Below are 18,383 nucleotides of genomic sequence, written 5' to 3' on the forward strand. Positions count from 1 at the left end.
CCTTGTCAAGTCATTTCTCATCATTCCATGTGTCGACCCGTCTAATATAGACGTGTGTGTGTGTGTGTGTGTGTGTGTGTGTGTGTGTGTGTGTGGGATTGTATGTGAAGGAAATTATTCTGGTGGACACGTAGGGTGGAGGACACTCTGTGCTGTTGAATACATTAGCCAAATAGCCATTGTATCCAAAAGACTTTGTTGCCCGATAGTAATTATGAACTGTGTTTGTTTTTAGAGTGACTGCCGCTTGCTTTCTGACACTACCAGACAAAGACAGGGCTCAGTGCGTCTCCCGACTAAGTTCAAAAAGTACAATATTGCTTCCTCCAAGCATAACAACAGTGCACAATACAAATCTTAAACTTTGTTGTGCAACTGTGCAAACAATGAAAGACAAACAGTGGGGATGTGCTGTTTCTAAAGCTTGAGAGTGAGTTGTGATATCTTTTGAATTACTGTAACAATCTAAAGATCACTGCATCTTTTCATTGAAGTGAACTGATGGAAATAAATGCATAATTTAAAACCCATATAATGCTAGCTTAACTGTTGGTGTTGTCGGTGACATTGGGTTACCAGCTATCTGTGTAAGGTATTAATCTAATCTGTTGATGCATGTCTGTGATATTTTATTCTGTATCTGCTGTAGTAGTTTACATAAAAGTCATTGTGGGGAAACGTCACTAAATTGGTTAAAAAAGTACATTTACCGTAACACGTTCCCAGGCATGTTTTAGTTGTTTCTGACATTTTGTTGTGGTTGTAGTGAAGGTGGTGATGGTGAAGCTGGGGGTGTCTGGAAGTGAAACTGCCAACAGAGGCGGGAGATCTCTGAGACTTTGTGAGAAAGTTTGTATTAAATTCCCATTTCCTCTCATTGTGTGGCAAACTGGCCTGGCTCCACACGCACTGATCCTGCTGGGCGCTGGGAGCCTAAGCAAGGGTGTCACTCACACCTTTCAGGCCCCTTAAATCACCCCCCTCGATTCCTCCCCAACTGCACTTACAAACGACTGACCTCCTTCGCAACGTACCCCATGTTGTCTGATAAAGAAACCTTTCCCAAGAATCATGGAGCCCAAGAGAAACACAAATCATGTGTGAGTTTTTCCTTAAAAGCGTTAGTGTGTGTGAGAGAACAAGTGTTTTGAGCAATAGAGTGAATGAGATGATGAAAGATACAAAGACAGATTTTGAGATAAAGCATGCAAGTGAGCATTATTGCTAGAATTTAAAAGCTCCCGTCTGACAAAGTCGGATTTCCCCAAAGATAAAGTGCTCTAAAGCCTTGATAATTCCAGTATCATGTTGATGGAGGTTCCAAATGTATTTTTTTTTTTACAAGCAAGGAGATTTCCAACATTACATGGTGATAAACTGAGAGCTTGACACACCATCACCCCAGCCTCATGTTCCACTAGTTGGGCGAGAGTTACCTGCATTGCTGACTGTGGCCTTTATCTAATACAACACAGCTCAGTGCTGTTTGTAGGGGCTTGACTAATACCCTGGTTCACATTAGTCTTGCTAGATTGCGGATATTGAGTAATTGATCCAATTCCATGCCAGAATCAATGTGTTCATCACAGCTATGCAACACATACAGGTTTAGCCACAGCGTAGCTCTAGGGATTGCAATGTTGGTGTGTCTTTCATTTTGTTTCAGACGAACACATCTAAACCACTGTTTGATGGATTGCCACACAATCTGGTGCCCAAATTAATCCTAATGACTTTGGTGATCCACCCTGAGGATGGCATTTGTAGTTTTAAGTTACATTTCTGCATCAATTGTCATGAACTTTGGTGCAGATATTGATGTTTCCCTCAGGATTAATTGTAAAGTTATGGGTGATCTTAACGTTTCATCTCGTGCCATCATCAGGTTAAAATAGTCATTTCTCCAATACTTTAGTTTATGACAAAATACCTGCAAAACTGATGACACTCCCATCAATTCAGCTGTACTTTGGGTTTAGTGATAATATTAGCATGGTAACGTAACGAACATGTTGGCATGTTGATAATGTCATTGTGAGGATGTTAGCATGCTGACATTAGCATGTAGCTCAAAGCATTGTTGTAACTAAGTACTGCTTCACAGAGCATGGCTCTTTCGTCTTGTTTAGTTATGAATCAATTTGATCAAGTACTAGTAAGGAATCTTGGTGTCATCTTTGATCAGGATCTGTCTTTTAACTCCCACATAAAACTAATCTCGAAGACTGCCTTCTTTCATCTACGTATCATTGCAAAAATAAGACACATCCTGTCTCAAAATTATGCAGAAAAACTAGTCCATGCATTTGTTACTTCAAGGCTGGATTACTGCAACTCATTGTTATCAGGTTGTCCCAAAAAGTCGCTTAAGACTCTTCAGTTGATCCAAAATGCAGCGGCACGTGTATTGACAAGAACAAGGAAATGGGATCATATTATTCCTGTATTAGCTGCTCTGCACTGGCTCCCGGTAATATACAGAATATAATTCAAAATCCTTCTCCTGACTTACAAAGCAATTAATGGTCAGGCTCCAGCATATCTTACCTTTTTGATAAAGCTTATAGTTAGGGCTGACTCAGGTTTGCCATGGATCAGCCCCTAGTTATGCTGCTATAGACTTAGACTGCCGGGGAACACCTCCCTGCTCTCCACCTTCTCTTCCTCTCTGCTCCCCTCCTTCTCTTCTTCTCCCTCTCTATCTGTATGCATTATGTAAATGTATGTTACTAACTCAGCATCCGGGGCATCATCCCCGGAGTTTCTGTGTCTCATGTGGCAGGTTGCCACTGATAAAGTTTACGTCAGGATCAGGATTCGTCCAAACTTTCTCTTTTTCAACACAACATCATTTCTGTCAAATGTTGTATTTGTGCCATGTTGTTTATCCTGTACACACAACATCTATTGCACGTCTGTCCGTCCTGGGAGAGGGATCCCTCCTCAGTTTGCTCTCCCTGAGGTTTCTTCCATTTTTCCCCCTTTAATTATGGGGTTTCTTTTAGGAAGTTTTTCCTTGTACGATGCGAGGGTCTAAGGACAGAGGGTGTCGTAACCTGTACAGTCTGTAAAGCACACTGAGACAAATGTGTAATTTGTGATATTGGGCTATACAAATAAATTTGATTTGATTTGATTTAGTATGTTATCACTAACAGTATGTATCAAAACATAAGTATTGATATAGCATTATGAAGTTGCATGACAATACAATCTATGACATGGCACTATTACTGGCATGTAAATGCTTTTGGGAGATGCAGCACTAAATGAATGATTTAGGACATTGGACCACCTCCTTGGCCAAAGGACATGATGACATGAGTGTGTTCAGACTATGACAAATGGTACCCAACCTTTGTCGCATTTCGCTTCCTTTTCGCTCCCATACATCCTGTCACTTTCCACTGTATATGTTCTCACAAGGAAAAACTGCCATTCAAGCAACCTTAAGTGGAACATGTCTCGAATAGACGGATCAACACATTGAAGGATGGGAAAGGACTTGACAAGGGACAAGAATACACAATGTCAGCGTGGCCACAAGGTGAGCAGGATGTGCACAGGTGATGGGTCATTACAACATGGAGTCAAGACTTGTCACGAAGACATACTCAACTTCATGGTCAATTCAAGCCATAATGTTGGTTGAATTCCAGCCAGCTGAGAATATATTGGCATACAAATATGCTCTAATTAACAGACTGATATGTTACAGGTATACTGTAGACAGCAAGTGGCAAGAATTGTGAAAGAAGGACAGAAAATGTAGACTAGTAACTATCGGGTAAAAATTCTATTCATTTTGATCATGGGTACTGTAGAAGCCACAGTTTTCAGGGAAAGAAGTATAAAGGATTATTATTATTATTATGTTCTCTTTTGATATGTTTATTCATTTTTCTTAAATATATATTTATTTTGTTTTAGTTGGGAAGGGAGGGATGCAAAGTGTATTTGTGATTTGTATTCATTATGCTTACTTTGATATGCTATGACACAGCCATGAGAAATAAGTATTGTCATCACAAGTGAAAACTAATGAACACATTGTTTAAAAAAAAATGAAGGAACTGAAAGAAAAGATATCTCTGGTTTAAAAGAAATCGGTTTTAATTTTTTTTAATTGGTAAACACAAGTTCTCCAACTCTATGAAATAGTTCCATTAAATGATAAGTGTGTGATTGACAGTACTGTTGAAGAGAAAAGGCTCTTGCCAGCAGTCCTGGCCCACAACGCAGCTGTTTGTTGTATCCATGTTGTATCCTATTTTTAAAAATGGAACTGGTTTTATGGCTTTGATGGAGCTTTATCGTACCAATCTGCACCATCTGAGTTGCTATTCAGCTGCTTTCACATACAGAAGGAGTTAATGTTTAAGGTAATCTTTGGTGTTAATGGCTCCTATAACATTTCTCATCTAAGTTAAATTCTGGAAACCTACAACATTTTTTTAGCTGAACAGTCATCATATCCACCAAAGGCATGAGTAATGAGGCTGAGAAAATACTACTGGTGCTCAAAAGGCTAGTTGATCATTTTTGTGACATTTATGAGTTTACTTCACAGTTTGTTGATGGACAAATGTAAACCCACAAGTGAACTTTGACCTTCAAAACATGTAAAAAAAGTTACTGCTGTTTGTTTGTAATGAAACTGAAATGTTCAGGAGTAATTGCTAGTTTAAGGACTGAGCGGCTACAATGTGTTGACTTGCAGTCTTGGACAAAGGACCCCATTTTCAAACAATACAGCAAATGGTATCACAATTCGGATCTTTTTTGAGTCACATGATGTTTCTGGTTGATTTCCACAATGTCAAAGGAACACGTTGTCTTTAATGCACCGGTTTTCTAATGACATTTTAAATATGTTTATTTTATCTTTGGTTGAAAAAGAGATTGGTACACTTATATGACACTGTTTACCAATACTGCATATAAATACAATAACTGCACTTTAATCCACACAGTGTCATCATGTCAACAACAGCTAACATAACATTTTAGCAGTAACAGTGAAAAGTTGTATTTACTTTATCACTACACCATCCAATAACTACTGTAAACCTGTATATGGCATGTGTTACATATAGATATAGCTCTATGTCTGTTTCCTGTTTATTTAAAGATGTTGTCTCATGTTTGTATTCTATACATACACACTTGATAAACACACTTATGAACTCACACAATTGTAACCGGGATGAAATAATATGTTCCTAAACTTTCTCTTCCTGTCCATTCATCAGTCTCGCATTGGAAAAAAAAAACATGGCTTTGAATTGAGGCCGAGTGACCCCACGTCAACGTCTAGTCCCCCAATCTGCCTCACGGGGTGAGGCTGGGGCACTGGGAATGGGAATGTGGTGATGTGGGTCCATCACCAGATGCAGAGCAGAGTGACCCTCCAGTCTGACACCAAACCAACCCTCTATGTGGTCAGGGATATTGATGGGTGTTGATGTTATACCCATTACTGACCTTGCACAGGTAGACGTACTGTACACACACAGATGCACGCCTCATAATGGTGCTATGGAAAGCCTCTGGATCAGACTAAGGAAGCCCTAATCATAACAACATGTAGTCGACCTCTAGTGTAGGTTTAATGTGAACATGTTCCCTCTAGTACAGGATCATGTAGGATAACATGATTTCAGACAGTCAGCACTCATAGCAAGATAAGTAACAGGAGAGGGGGGTAATACTTTCCAGATCAGGAGAAATTTGCAATAATTTTCTTGTTTATAAAAGGTGCAGGACATGTCACATAAACACCCGAGAACTTGAACCTTTCTGATTGTTTTACATATAAAATATAGCTCCCAAAATAATAAGAGGTTTTGTAAGAGCCATCATTTCCGTCCATCTGTCTCTGGTTAGGTCACAGTTTTGGCTGCAGCTTAGGTTATAGCGCTGAAATTGTTTGTATATTATCAGACACAAATTGGCCAAATTTATTTAAGGAAATCGTGGCACGCCAAAGACACAAACATAGCTTGGCCATAGTCTGAAGTTGAAGATGGAACATCCGTTTAGTTTTTTCCTTACTATTATTATGCTAGTTAGTGCAAAGTTGTAATTACAGAAATAGAGTATCAGTCCCATCGGAACATGGATATCAAGGAAATTGTGGAAAGGGAGTGGTACTAAATCCAGCCAACATGTCTGGAATATCACAGGCGTTTTAAAGGAAGTTGAATAACACCCTGGGAGTGATGTGCTGAAAGGCAGAAAAAAATGTAAGAGCAGAGATTTTGTGCAAATTTGCCTTGAGAAGCAGAGGCCCCGGAAGTCTGATTAAACAGCTAGTTACCTGGGGAAAAGATGTGAGATGATAAGTTTAAATGTTGCATGAAGCCAGGGAATACTGCCAATGTGAGTTAAAGAAAGCAGGGGAAGAGAGAGAGAGAGAGAGAGAGAGAGAGAGAGAGAGAGAGAGAGAGAGAGAGAGAGAGAGAGAGAGAGAGATGGATATGCTGTTGTTGCTTGTCCACAGTGTCCAGAGAACTTGAGCCAGATTCAGGAAGAGGTACTGCTGCTGGAGGCTGATATGTGAGTGAAGGAAGTGGAGGGAGCACAGGGGCAGGAATCACCCTACAGGCAGGAAAAGGCCTGTGGAGGTGATGGCGGGGGTGAAGGTGGAGGGTCTGGGCTCCTGTCTGATAGCTGTTTGCTCAACTCACACACCCTCAAACACACGGACATGCTCACATTTTCTCTGCAAACAATAGTTCTGCTTTGGGAAGTCCACGTTTTACTGCACATCTGCTTTAGTAAGAGAAACTGGTTTAAATCTCTAAGGAGCTGAAACTAGAAATGTTAAATTCTTTGTGCTTCCATTGGGATTTAGTGTGCGAATGCATTTGTTAAAGAAAATGATTAACTGGTTTTGCCTTGCTGCTTAATTTGAAAACGAAAAGGTACCTTTCAGTGAAAAGTTCAAACCATAGTGATTCTTGGTTATTGCAGTATTGCAAGATGAATTAAAAAAAAAAGGTCACTCCCAAATGTGTTTGAGATGGAAACACTGGCTTCTTAAAACTTTAGCAGGAGTAATCTTGCAAAAATACTTTTTTAGTGTTAGCACAGCAGCTGGATACGGTTCTGCTATAAGTTCCCTGCTTGTTTGTTAAGCTTTCTAGAGGCTTCCATCAAACAACTCATGAGAAGTAATCCATCTAGAGATTTAACAAGTGAGTATTGCTTTAAAGCTGAATCGTGTGCACCCCTCAATAATTCCCGACTGCACATAGTAGACCGGACCCGTGCAGAGGGAGTTACAGGCACTGATCTCTTCTGCAGGGCAAAACTCAAAAAGTAGTAGTAGTAAGTCTTCCATACCGTGTCATTATTACCACCATATGAGACCTTTCAAACACAAACATTTCTCTCTGAACCATTGAATCCTGCAGCATTCTCACTTTTCGCATACATATCCTCACAGCATTGAGGGATTAGAGTTAGTTGGATCTTATAAAAAATGACTTTGATATGAAGTTAGCAGATCTGCAGTAACCAGGCAGAGGCACAACCCTGTGAGCCGCTGGCTATTTGTCTTTACACATCCACAGAGGGTGTGTTTCTGTGGTTGTGACATTTTTCTACAGCAAGTGTATCTGTCAGCATATTGTTCAGAGCCTGCTAGAGTGCGTTCACACAACCATGACATCCAAAACAAACAGTAAGGTAACACAAACTACTGATTAACACGCCATTTGGATAAATAATTTTCCTCTCAGGTCATTAAACATGGACCCGAATGCTTTTGTTAACCAGCTTTAAGATTCAGTAAAAAAATAAAATCAAATAAACACCTGTCCACCATCAATAAGTGGAACTGATAACAAAAGTATCAATTTCTTCTCTTTATATTTGCCAGAAATGGCAGGAGCTCAAGCCAAAACAAATAAAAACCTTCCCACTCCAGGTTAGTGCTAGTGAGGTATGTAACTTCAGCACATTCAGGAAACTCTTATAATAGATTAAATTAGATAAAACATAAAGGACCTGTATGTTGAAGGTGGGTCATCCCAGCAGCAGAGTGAAGGATATGAAGGGGGAAAAGACAAAAATACCTTTTTTTATGAGCAGAAACACATTACACACAGCACCTTGATTAATGAAATTAGACCCCAGATAGAGAGTATCACATTTAATATACTCATTCATTACAATAAAAAAGAATGATGTTGGATTTAAATAAAACTGCAGCTGTTTTATTACCAGATTTAAAGCAGATGTGCAGGGGAGCCTCACACACATTATCATATTTCCAGATGGAGCCCACATATGGACTCACAAACTCACAAAAATGTGAACAATTTGAGGCTGTCACCTTGTAAAATTTACACTTAGGTGGTTACGCATCACAATGGGTACGGCAGGGAATTTTCTGTTAGGGGAGAAAGAAAAAGTGATCATTCGAGCCTGCTGAACACCGTCTCTTCTTGATACTTAATGACCAGTCACAGACTTGTTTGTCACATAACTCTTCCTCAAGTCCAACTGTCCATTGTTATGTACAGTGCCACACGTGTTGTTATTTCCCTCCTCTTAAAAGACTTAGCAAGGTCTTCACATCTTGCCCAATGAAGGGGCCGTGACCTCAGAACCCACCCCCACCACTTCACTGAGAGGAAAAACAGTAAACATCCCCTGGTAGAAAGAGTGGGGAAAGCCCCTGGGCTACTTCAAAAACTTGTACCCAGAATCTGAGCACGGCAACACCGGTACCACTAATGACCTTGAACTTTTTTATGTTTGCCTGCTATTGGACTGAACATTAGCTGCATAACATTTTCCATTCAGTATTTGTCCATAGCTGCTATCTTAAAAATCTGAACTTAAATTTCTTTCTGATTGGACAGTTATCACAGCTGTCGGTTTCTTTTCCGTGTGCATAAGGTCACACTTACTACAATCCTTTCTTTACAGCTACTTATTTTAGCACAGTGAACACTCGCACATTCACTTCTATCCGTGAATGTCACACTAAAGATGGTGCACCTTTACTTATGTGAGTGTTATTTCCAGCGCGCTCCCTGTAAATACTTAACATGGTGGAGCATTTAGAAGTGGAAGAGCTCAATATTTTTCTCATGATTTGATGGTGCATGTTGAAACTTCAGGTGTACACACACACGACTTCAAATGCATACACTCAGTATGTAAATAAGCAACTCTTTGCTAACAAGATAAAAGGTGATGATGTCAGTGGTGTTGTACCACATATTTAATAAACACAATTACTTGTTCTTATCTCAATTCAACTCTCTATCTCTGCTGCAATGAACACATTTTCCAACAATGATCAAATCAATAATCAGGGCTTTCTTAAAGATTCTGAATAGATAAAGCATGGCATAACTATAATAGTCCAACAGTCAGCCAACTGCAAACAACCCCTAGTATCTGTGGTGGGAAAACTGTTTCTTTCAGCTGATGCTGAGTTATCATTTTACTGTCCCAACCCATCCTCGTCCCTGCCATCTGCCCCAAGACATGCAGCTGAAGCATCCTGGAACACACGAAGGGAGGGTAGGAGGAAGAGTAAGGGAGGGAGGTGTAAAGATGTAGAGTGGCCAGGAAGTGGCCCTATTGTTTTCAGGGTCACCTCGCTTTTCCTTTCGGAGCCACCAGAGGTCTGTTCTCTCCCCTCGGGCCGTATGTCTTAAATAAACAAAACTCCTTGTCGCCACAGAGTGTATCTTGTCTGATTTCCTCCCTCATCTGGAAAGGACTGAGGGAAGGGTTTACACTCTAGATAAACAAAACAAGGCGTGGCACCTAGCAAGCATACTAACTAAACTGCGCTCACGCACACACACTTACAAGGCAGATAATAAACAAGATTATTTGATGACCCATTGGAGTTGCTACAATAACAGGATATCTATTTGAATAAAGCAGGTTTGACTTGTTGCTTACAGTTTCACTAACAAAAGCACACTGGTAGTTACAATTTAAAATATTAAATATTGCTATTAAGTTATATTTACCTCTTCCTGGTTCGGCAGTGTTGAGTGACAGCATTGCCTCTGACCAGGTCTGCTGTGCCATTGGACAGAGAGGAGCAATAGTAGGCGGGAGGGAGCACACCTTGGTTACAAAGTTACTCATTAACTTGTCCTTCTGGGAAGCAACAGCAGAGCACTCCTCGTTCAACCTTTGCACAACCTTTCCCCATTTTACATGCAAAGCAAAACAAAATGTAGTTAAGGCTGATGTGAACTGTGAGAGCGGACAGACAGCAGGTGAACTCGCTGAAGCTAGAGGAAACTACACAGACAGGTGACCAGGTAAGACTGTGAATCAACAGCCGGTCTTCTAAAAGTGGGAGCTTTGACAGTGTAGACTGTGTTGTGTAAAGATCACACGACTGTCTATAATAATGTAATAGCTTATCTTTTGAACTGTTATTGAAAGAATGACCAAATAATGTACCAAAAATGTCTCAATATGCTTAAAAATGTGATTTGAAGATTTGTTGAAAATGCCCCCCAAACCATATATTCTCAGATACACTCGTATGTGTTACTTCGGGGTTTTTCCAAAATGGAGGACAGACTGAATTATTGCCAGTAAAATGTACTTGACTGACTTTTACATTGCACTTGTTCAGTGCTGTAACCGTTCACGAAGGCCGTTCTTTCTCAATACAGAAAAAAACAAAGTGTTTTCATTCCAGTGACCTGGTAACATGTTCCTGCACCTGTTGCATGTTGGCCACTTGCTGTTTTCACCCAAAACAGTAACGCACCTCTCAGCAGCTCACTTTCACTACATCTGTTTACTACCTTTTCACTCTCTCAAAAGAACACATCAGATCAGTATTTAATTAAAGAGTCAGGAGCTAAAGCACATCTTTGAATATAAAATATAATAGTGTGTGTTCAAGATGCAGATCGTGTAGTCGTGTGTTGTTTTATTTGTTTAACGTTACTACTGGTGGCTTTTAGTCGCTGTGTCCCTGCGGTCTCTCTGTTGACACGGCAAGGCAAAAGCCAAACATGACATTTGAGGGAACTTCACATGAACTATCACGACCTTGCTTCAATTCTACTTAAAGGAGAAAAACAGAATTACAATAGATAGATATTTTACACAGGCACTGTGAGCCTGATTTACAACATGCGAGTTATAATCATGTTTAAATAATGTCTCTTTTAACGATAATGGCATAAGGTCTGATAGTGAGTTAAAAAACCACCTGGCAAACAATGGCACAGCCTGACTCCTCCACACAAATGTTCAAAGCAAGACAGGAATAGGCGTACAGGTCTTGGCAATGGGATAAGACGGAGGCTTGTAGCTTGTTTGTTGGGTCCAGGGTCAACAGAAAGGGCAACTCTTTGATTTTTGTTCGAGGTGTATGACAATCTATGATTATCTTAGCCAGGAAGAGAAAGATGTAAAAACACTCCTTATAATGTTAAACGTCTGCATTCAAAATGATACTTAAGTGAAAGTACAGACTCATTATCAATGAAATGTATTTAATACATTAAAAATATATAGTTTTCAATGCGTATGTAGCATTTTACTGTTGTAGCTGGTTGAGGTGGAGCATTGTTTTTAAATTACTTCATATACAGTTTGTTAGTTTAGTCAAGTGATTGCCAGCTTAGGGGAGCGGTCACCAGAAATCTGGGGGGTTATGAGATGAGTAATGGGGCAGGAAAGAAGAAAAGAGAAGGTTCTGCGACACACATTTGTATTTAAATTTGAACATTTTGGTGAAATATTGGACCCTTTGGCCCTCAAATCATCTGAGAAGTTTATAGGAAAAACCGGTTATTGGTGCCACTATTGACTCATATAGACATCTGCAACATAACAAGGAGCCCTAAGCCCTAGCTGTCAAATACATGCAGTGTAAAAAGTACAATGTTTACCTCAGAAATGTAATACAATAGAAGTTTTAAGCTGAGTAGTCAAGTAAGGTACAAGTACCTCAAAATTGTACTGAAGTTCAGTAAATGCAATTATTTTCTACAAGTTTACAACTCAACCAGCATAATGCAAATCATAAAATAGCTTACAGTTCATTTGTCTGTTCAAAGGAATTTGATCACACTCCACATTTTGATGTTTAATTCAGTTTGATGACAGAAAGAACATTTTACACCCTCTGGCCATCATTAGTGTCTATAAACTGACAACTAACTCACAATTTGGGGCACTGAAACAAAGAATGACTAAGAACAACTGACTCATTGCTTTTGAGAAAGATATTCAAACACAGACTACTGCCAACAAAGATGCAAATGTAGCCTCATACACATGCATGTTCATGTACAAACACTAACTGCGGTGCACGGCAGAGCTCACAAACACTATTAGATCTGACACACATAGATTTCTCGCTCCCAGGCTTCTCTCTCATAACTCCCGGTCCTTAGCTGCTTGGTGTGTATATTTTGTTGTGCTTTGCCTGTGTGAGGACAGAGCAGGAAGAGATAAAGTCAGCCCTGATGGTGTGTTTACAGCCAACACTGCCGAAGAGAATAGCTGTAGAAGACGAAGGGGAAGAGGCCTAATGGCTGGTGCTAAGCAGCTCGATCCCTCTCGCTGTGAAGCCTCACTTCAGAGCCAAGAAAGAGAGAGAGAGGCCTACACAATACAACAGAATGTAACAACCACATTTTGGAGAAAGGAAGAAAATGCTGGATTTTAAATTACTTAGACAAACAACTTGTACTGTGCTATTTAGTGAGCTTTAAACGCCAACCGTCTCCTGTTGCTGTAGCTTCATATTTAGTGTACAGACATGAGCGTGGCATTAATCTACTCCTCATTTCACTCACAGCAATACAATACAGTCCTTAACGTGAAGGAAAATGTTAAGCTTGAATTCGCATTAATACAGCTAAAAAAAACACTAGAGAATGATCAATGAAAGGAGAGGCAGGAAAAACAATCGAATATGTCCCTAAAAACCATGATGTGGAACATTAAAGTCAACAACACAGGAGAAAAAGTACAGGCGCTAGCAAGGCCTTTTAACATGAAGTACATTCAGTGGATGGGATTCAGAAGTTGACTGCATCCTCACAACTCTACTACCGTAGACTCATGTATGCAAATATCTGGCAAATGTTGCAAATAGATGTAGACAAAGATTCCTCTCTCTTTCAAATAAAAGCTACTGTATACTCATTTCTATTCTTTGAGGTAAGCCAAGCAAACTGGCTCCAGCTTCTCATCTAAAGTGTATTTCCCAAAATGTTAAAGTCTTCCTTCAAAACCTAATATTGGTCACATTTGATGTCATTTTATGTTCATGTGTCGTACTCGTTGTCTTTTGAGAATCATTCAGTATGTGGCTCCTGTAGGAGGCTGTGCACACTTACAGCACATAAGCAAACACAAAGTTGTCATTTCACCAGTATTTTGTGCCATCTAGAACTGCAGGGGAAGGTCCTGCAGCATGTGGGACTTCCTGTTTGCGACACACTTTTCCTGTTGTGGATGATATCCTCTTGAGCTCCTGACAGCTTGTACTCAATTATGACTTCTGGATTTAGAGGAACCAGGCAGCGTTTCCTTTTTATAATGACACGCTCACTCTTCATAAGTGAAATATTTAGGTCATTTCATTGTTCATGTTCTCTTTGTGTGGTTCACTTATAAAATATGCATTTGCTGCCACAAAGAGTCCAAAAGACCTCAAAGACACAATGCACGTGGGACATAGGGGCATCGTAGCTTACTGATTCTCATAACTGGAAAAACTGATGTTTCTTTTTCTTTTTGCAAGTTGCCTTTGTAGGAAAGTATGTGTGATTCATACTGATTTAATCCACTATTTCTCTTTCACACTTTCTCTAAAGACTCATTTGACTGCAGGAAGGGGACACCAGCTCATATTTTAACTCATGTATCGGATGATAACGCTGCAAATACCTTTCACTTGTTGCTGAACCCAGGAGTCCCATGTCACTCAACCTTGCCACCTAGTGGAGCTTCAAAGGTTTAACTCCCTCCTGGTCAACAGACATCTTCCAGGCAACTACCTCCCTCATCTGGGGAGATGCCTGCTCTGCAACATTTCCCTCAGATCCCATTTATTCTGTACCTGCTGAAGACAATACAGCACTAAGCAGCTTAGCTCATTACCAAACATCAGTTGGTGAAGAACATAAAACCTAATTTCCAGCTCCAGTTAGGAGGCTCCCAATTAGCAGGTCACAAACAACTGTTCTTTGACTGACGCACGTGTGATACGGACCCATGATCCATGTCTTCATGCTAAAGTGGATGGTGCCCTAAAGCAAGAGCATCCAACTGGAAGCAAATTGAGCCACACAGGAGAAGTCACAGCCCCAAAAGAGACACAAACAAGAGCAAAACCAGATGGAACCATCATTGAATGACGTGCTCTCTACAGCGACACCAACAGCTACACAAAATGGTACAATCTATTCATTTATTGTTTAGTTTAGTATATCATATTATATATGTTGACAGCCATCCTATTTTTTTTTTATAAATGATTAATATTTGTTCCATCTGGTTTAAGGTGGGACAGAGCTGATGTTTGGTTATTTGTGTGCTTTACACAATGTCAAGGATGTGATTCACTTTCCTCTCTTGCAGCCACTTTGGGAAGCCAAACAGCCAAATACAAATCTCACAACTGGGAGTTCCTGGTGGCCGTTTTGGTCGCAGCCATATCCATCTCTATTCTCATAGCCTTTCTGGCTAAATGCCAGGTAGTGCGGAGTTACCTGGCCAGCTACAGGCACACACGGCTGAGGGAGATAGACAGCGTCAGCCAGTGTGACTCGTCAGGTTTGTTTTTCTTACCAGTAAAACGCACCTTAATACAACAAACCTTCATTTGATTTGTGCAGTAGGTAAAAACGCTGCTATATTTGACACTACAGCCTGTTTGTATCCGTCCAAAAGCTGTGAAACTTTTGTTTTACTATTTAACTTCCAACTAGTTCATGAAAGCTTCTACATTTAAGTCTGGAATAAGAGCTAAGCCTTATTGGAGAATGTTTGTGTCTTTCAGCTCATTGTTTTAGTTTTAAAGCCCGCTGTTTTGTGCAAATGAGCTCTGATAAACTGACTTTATGTTACCTGCCCAGCACCAAACAGCAAACGGACAAAGTTAGAAACTAGCAGGGAGTGTAAATAAGCAACTGTTTTTGCACTTACAACTTTATAAAGCTGATGTCAATGTTTACACCTTGGTGTGCTGATCCTAGGTGGCCAAAATAATCTAACCTTAAGAACAATAAATCATTAAACATGTAACTGTATGTCAGGACATTTTTTTACACAATGTGGCTGTGGGCCACTAAATGCACACTACAAGCCGAAAAACAGGAAGAGACAACAATATACAATATAATAACAATATAATAACATTTTAAAATCTTTTTTTCATGTGCTTTACACAGTTCTGTGTGTATTTGGAAAAAGCACTAGAATATATTATGGTCAAAAACTAATGAGAGCATTTCAATAAGATGGAATATGTGACGCTTTAAGATACAATCTCTGCTTGTTCGCTGATAAACATTTCTGTAAAACTTCTTTTGATGACACCAGCTCATTGGTCATTGTTAAAGCAGCGTCAGGCTTTACAACAATGTGAGATTACAGCTTTCAATCTTTTTTAATTTTCAACCCCACTGGCAGTTATAGTGACATTTAGGACTTACCTCTAAATGATTGTAATGCAGTACAACTCTTGTGCTTCTATCTTCCAGGGCTGGAGGTGGAATTCGCCATGCACAATGGACGTGGCATTAACCCTCACTGCATCCCTCCTGTGATCGAGGAGGACGATGACGGCTTCATCGAGGACAACTACATCCCGGCCAGCGAGAGAGCGAGGGCTGAAAGAGCAGCGGAGAACATGGAGGACACAGAGGACACAGAGGAAGAGATGGATGAAATTGAATTCACCATCGCTTAGCAGGACTGTCTCTACACCTTTTCAGCTGTATAAACCCCTGAAGAACCAATTCCACTCCCACCTTCTCTCTATTAATCTAAAGTCAATCCCAAAAAGGGTTAAAAGAAAAAAGGTTAGGAAATCACAACAATGTAAATGCCAGTGCTCAAGATCGCTTTAATTCTAAGGCAGCACAGAATGACTTAATGCAAGGTGCATTATTATGGCATTACGTGTCAATGCATCATCTGAGGATGTATAAAAGTCCCCATAAAAATATAAATATAAGTCATTTTTGTCAAGCCTTATTTGTCAGTATACTGACAAGAGTAGTCATATGTTTCTTAGTTAAACAACTTTATGATAATAAAAAGAAAGTTATTTTTTAAAGCACTTAAAATAAGATTAAAGGGTCTTCTGTAAATATGAACAATCACCTTTGTTGATCAATTGAGGTAATTGGCTGATTGATTAGTTGATTTGACAGCACAGGTCAAACAAATAAAAAATCTGTAAGATTTTGACTAACAACCAGAGTTGTGCTGAATGTAAACAGGAACGTTTCACTTTTCACTGTCATGTAGTGTCACTGCAAAGTACATAAGCAAAGGTGTAGATGCAGAATGCATTATGACACATATGATTGAAGGACGCAGTGCTCTGAGTAGCACCTGAGCAATATAAGGACACTGTGAAGCTCTGTGATCAGCATATTTCCTTTATAAGAGAGCTTCAGATGGATCAATAGCTTTACGAGAGTACACTTCATTTCAATGTATAAATTGTTTTGTTACAGCATCAAAGTACATTGTGACTTTTGGTTTTTCAAAAGCAAAGTAGACTACAGTGTGCCTTTTACAGATGAATGTTCTCACAAAAGCTACAACTACTCAATTATAGTAAAAGCATGACCCTAGGTCTTCATGTACTTAGTTATTTTCTACTATTTTTTAGAATGGTGACAATAGTGTAGACTGGAGCTGTGCATGAATTCAGTACTAATTCACACTGATTAGGCTATTCCTTATATGGTTTGGTCAGTAAATTGTAAACACTGTGACTTCAATAAAAAAGAAACAGTGTCTGGAGTGTATGTGTCAAGTCTATGTTTAAATCCAAACAATGGACTCCAAACTTCTGAGGACTAGTTTCTCCCTGTTTGTTCTCGATTGTCGTTTGCCTCATTGGTTTACAGAGTTTAATCATCACACTCACTTTTCGTTTTAAACTGTACAACACTGGAATCAACAACAGTGATTAAGTCTGACACCGTGACTTGAAAAGAGGCCTGGAGCGTTTTGGGATCCTCTGAGACCATCCAGCTGATTTAGAGCGGTTTGACAGGTCTGTGTGAGGATGTCAGGCGAGGCTTCTGCCCGGAAACACCGCGCGTCAAGTTCCCATAGACGAGCAGGAGCAAAACCGGAACAATACAGATTTTACCTTGAAAATAAAAGTGCAGAATAAATTATGATATATTAAGAAAATATTGTATTGATCCTTTGGTGGAATTCACAAGCTACACTGTCATTTGTATAGTTAAATATTTACCAGCTGCAACATTAAGTGATCAATATATGATAATATAAATAATTATGATCTAATAAAATAATATAATAATAATATATATAGAATACTAAAAAAATACTAAAGGGATTATATTGTACAGCTGACTTTGTTAATCAATGAATTCATATAAATGCATTATTCAGTGGTGGGAGAAGTATTTAGACTGTTACATAAGGAAAAGTTCAAATTCAAAATATTAAATATATGTATGGGGATCAGCCTCTTTTAGAAAGTTTTGTTATTAGACCATATGTAATATTTGATTATCATTACTGACTGTTCATGGATGTGTTTATTGTCAAAGTTAAACTGATTTTAACTAGGCTGCTTTACATACTGTTGGGCAGTTTAATATATAAATAATGCACCATATTTTACAGGATGATCACACTTTTCTTTTTTTACATCATAATGTGAAATGTAAGTGGTAACTGTTATTCTCAAATAAAAGTAGGCTATTGGTACAATATTTCCTCTGAAATATAGACTTAGTAGAGTCATTTACTTTAATAAAAGTAGCTATTAATGTTAAATACTTTTGTACTAAAAAGTACAAAAATATTTGCAATAAAATTTATTTACGTATCATTTTATTCTATAAGAATGCAACTTCATCGTGCAAAATTAATCATATTTTTATATGTAACATCTAATGTGCACATTGGCCTAACTATAGCTCTGAAATATTACTATTATAGTATAATATATATGTATATATTAATATATAATATTACTCAAAAATTTATTCGAATACAGTACTTAAATGTACTGCTTATCGTGGGTGAATTAAAAAACAACCTCACTAACATCCGGAAGTTGTATTTGTGTCAGTGCCGCGAGCTTGACGCTCCGCTGCGGAAAAGCAGCGAGTCGCTGTGAAACGCAACGACTGAAGGGA

The 18,383-nt window shown here is 39.1% G+C and overlaps 1 protein-coding gene across 1 annotated transcript; it reads left to right on the forward strand.

The window, feature by feature from the left end:
* The first annotated feature begins 3,528 nt into the window (after positions 1 to 3,528).
* c4h1orf210 (chromosome 4 C1orf210 homolog) lies at positions 3,529 to 15,937 on the forward strand. The gene is made up of 3 exons (XM_029429584.1): positions 3,529 to 3,547; positions 14,605 to 14,799; positions 15,729 to 15,937. The coding sequence occupies exons 1-3, from the start codon at positions 3,529 to 3,531 to the stop codon at positions 15,935 to 15,937; spliced, it is 423 nt and encodes a 140-aa protein (XP_029285444.1).
* Positions 15,938 to 18,383: the final 2,446 nt, after the last annotated feature.

This window comes from Cottoperca gobio, chromosome 4 (genome assembly GCF_900634415.1).
Source record: "Cottoperca gobio chromosome 4, fCotGob3.1, whole genome shotgun sequence".
Lineage (NCBI taxonomy): Eukaryota > Metazoa > Chordata > Actinopteri > Perciformes > Bovichtidae > Cottoperca > Cottoperca gobio.

What these genes read in the sequence shown, in the direction of transcription:
- c4h1orf210 (XM_029429584.1), top strand. An exon ending in CAGCCAGTGTGACTCGTCAG is followed by an intron (nt 14,800 to 15,728) that starts GTTTGTTTTTCT and finishes TCTATCTTCCAG; the next exon opens with GGCTGGAGGTGGAATTCGCC.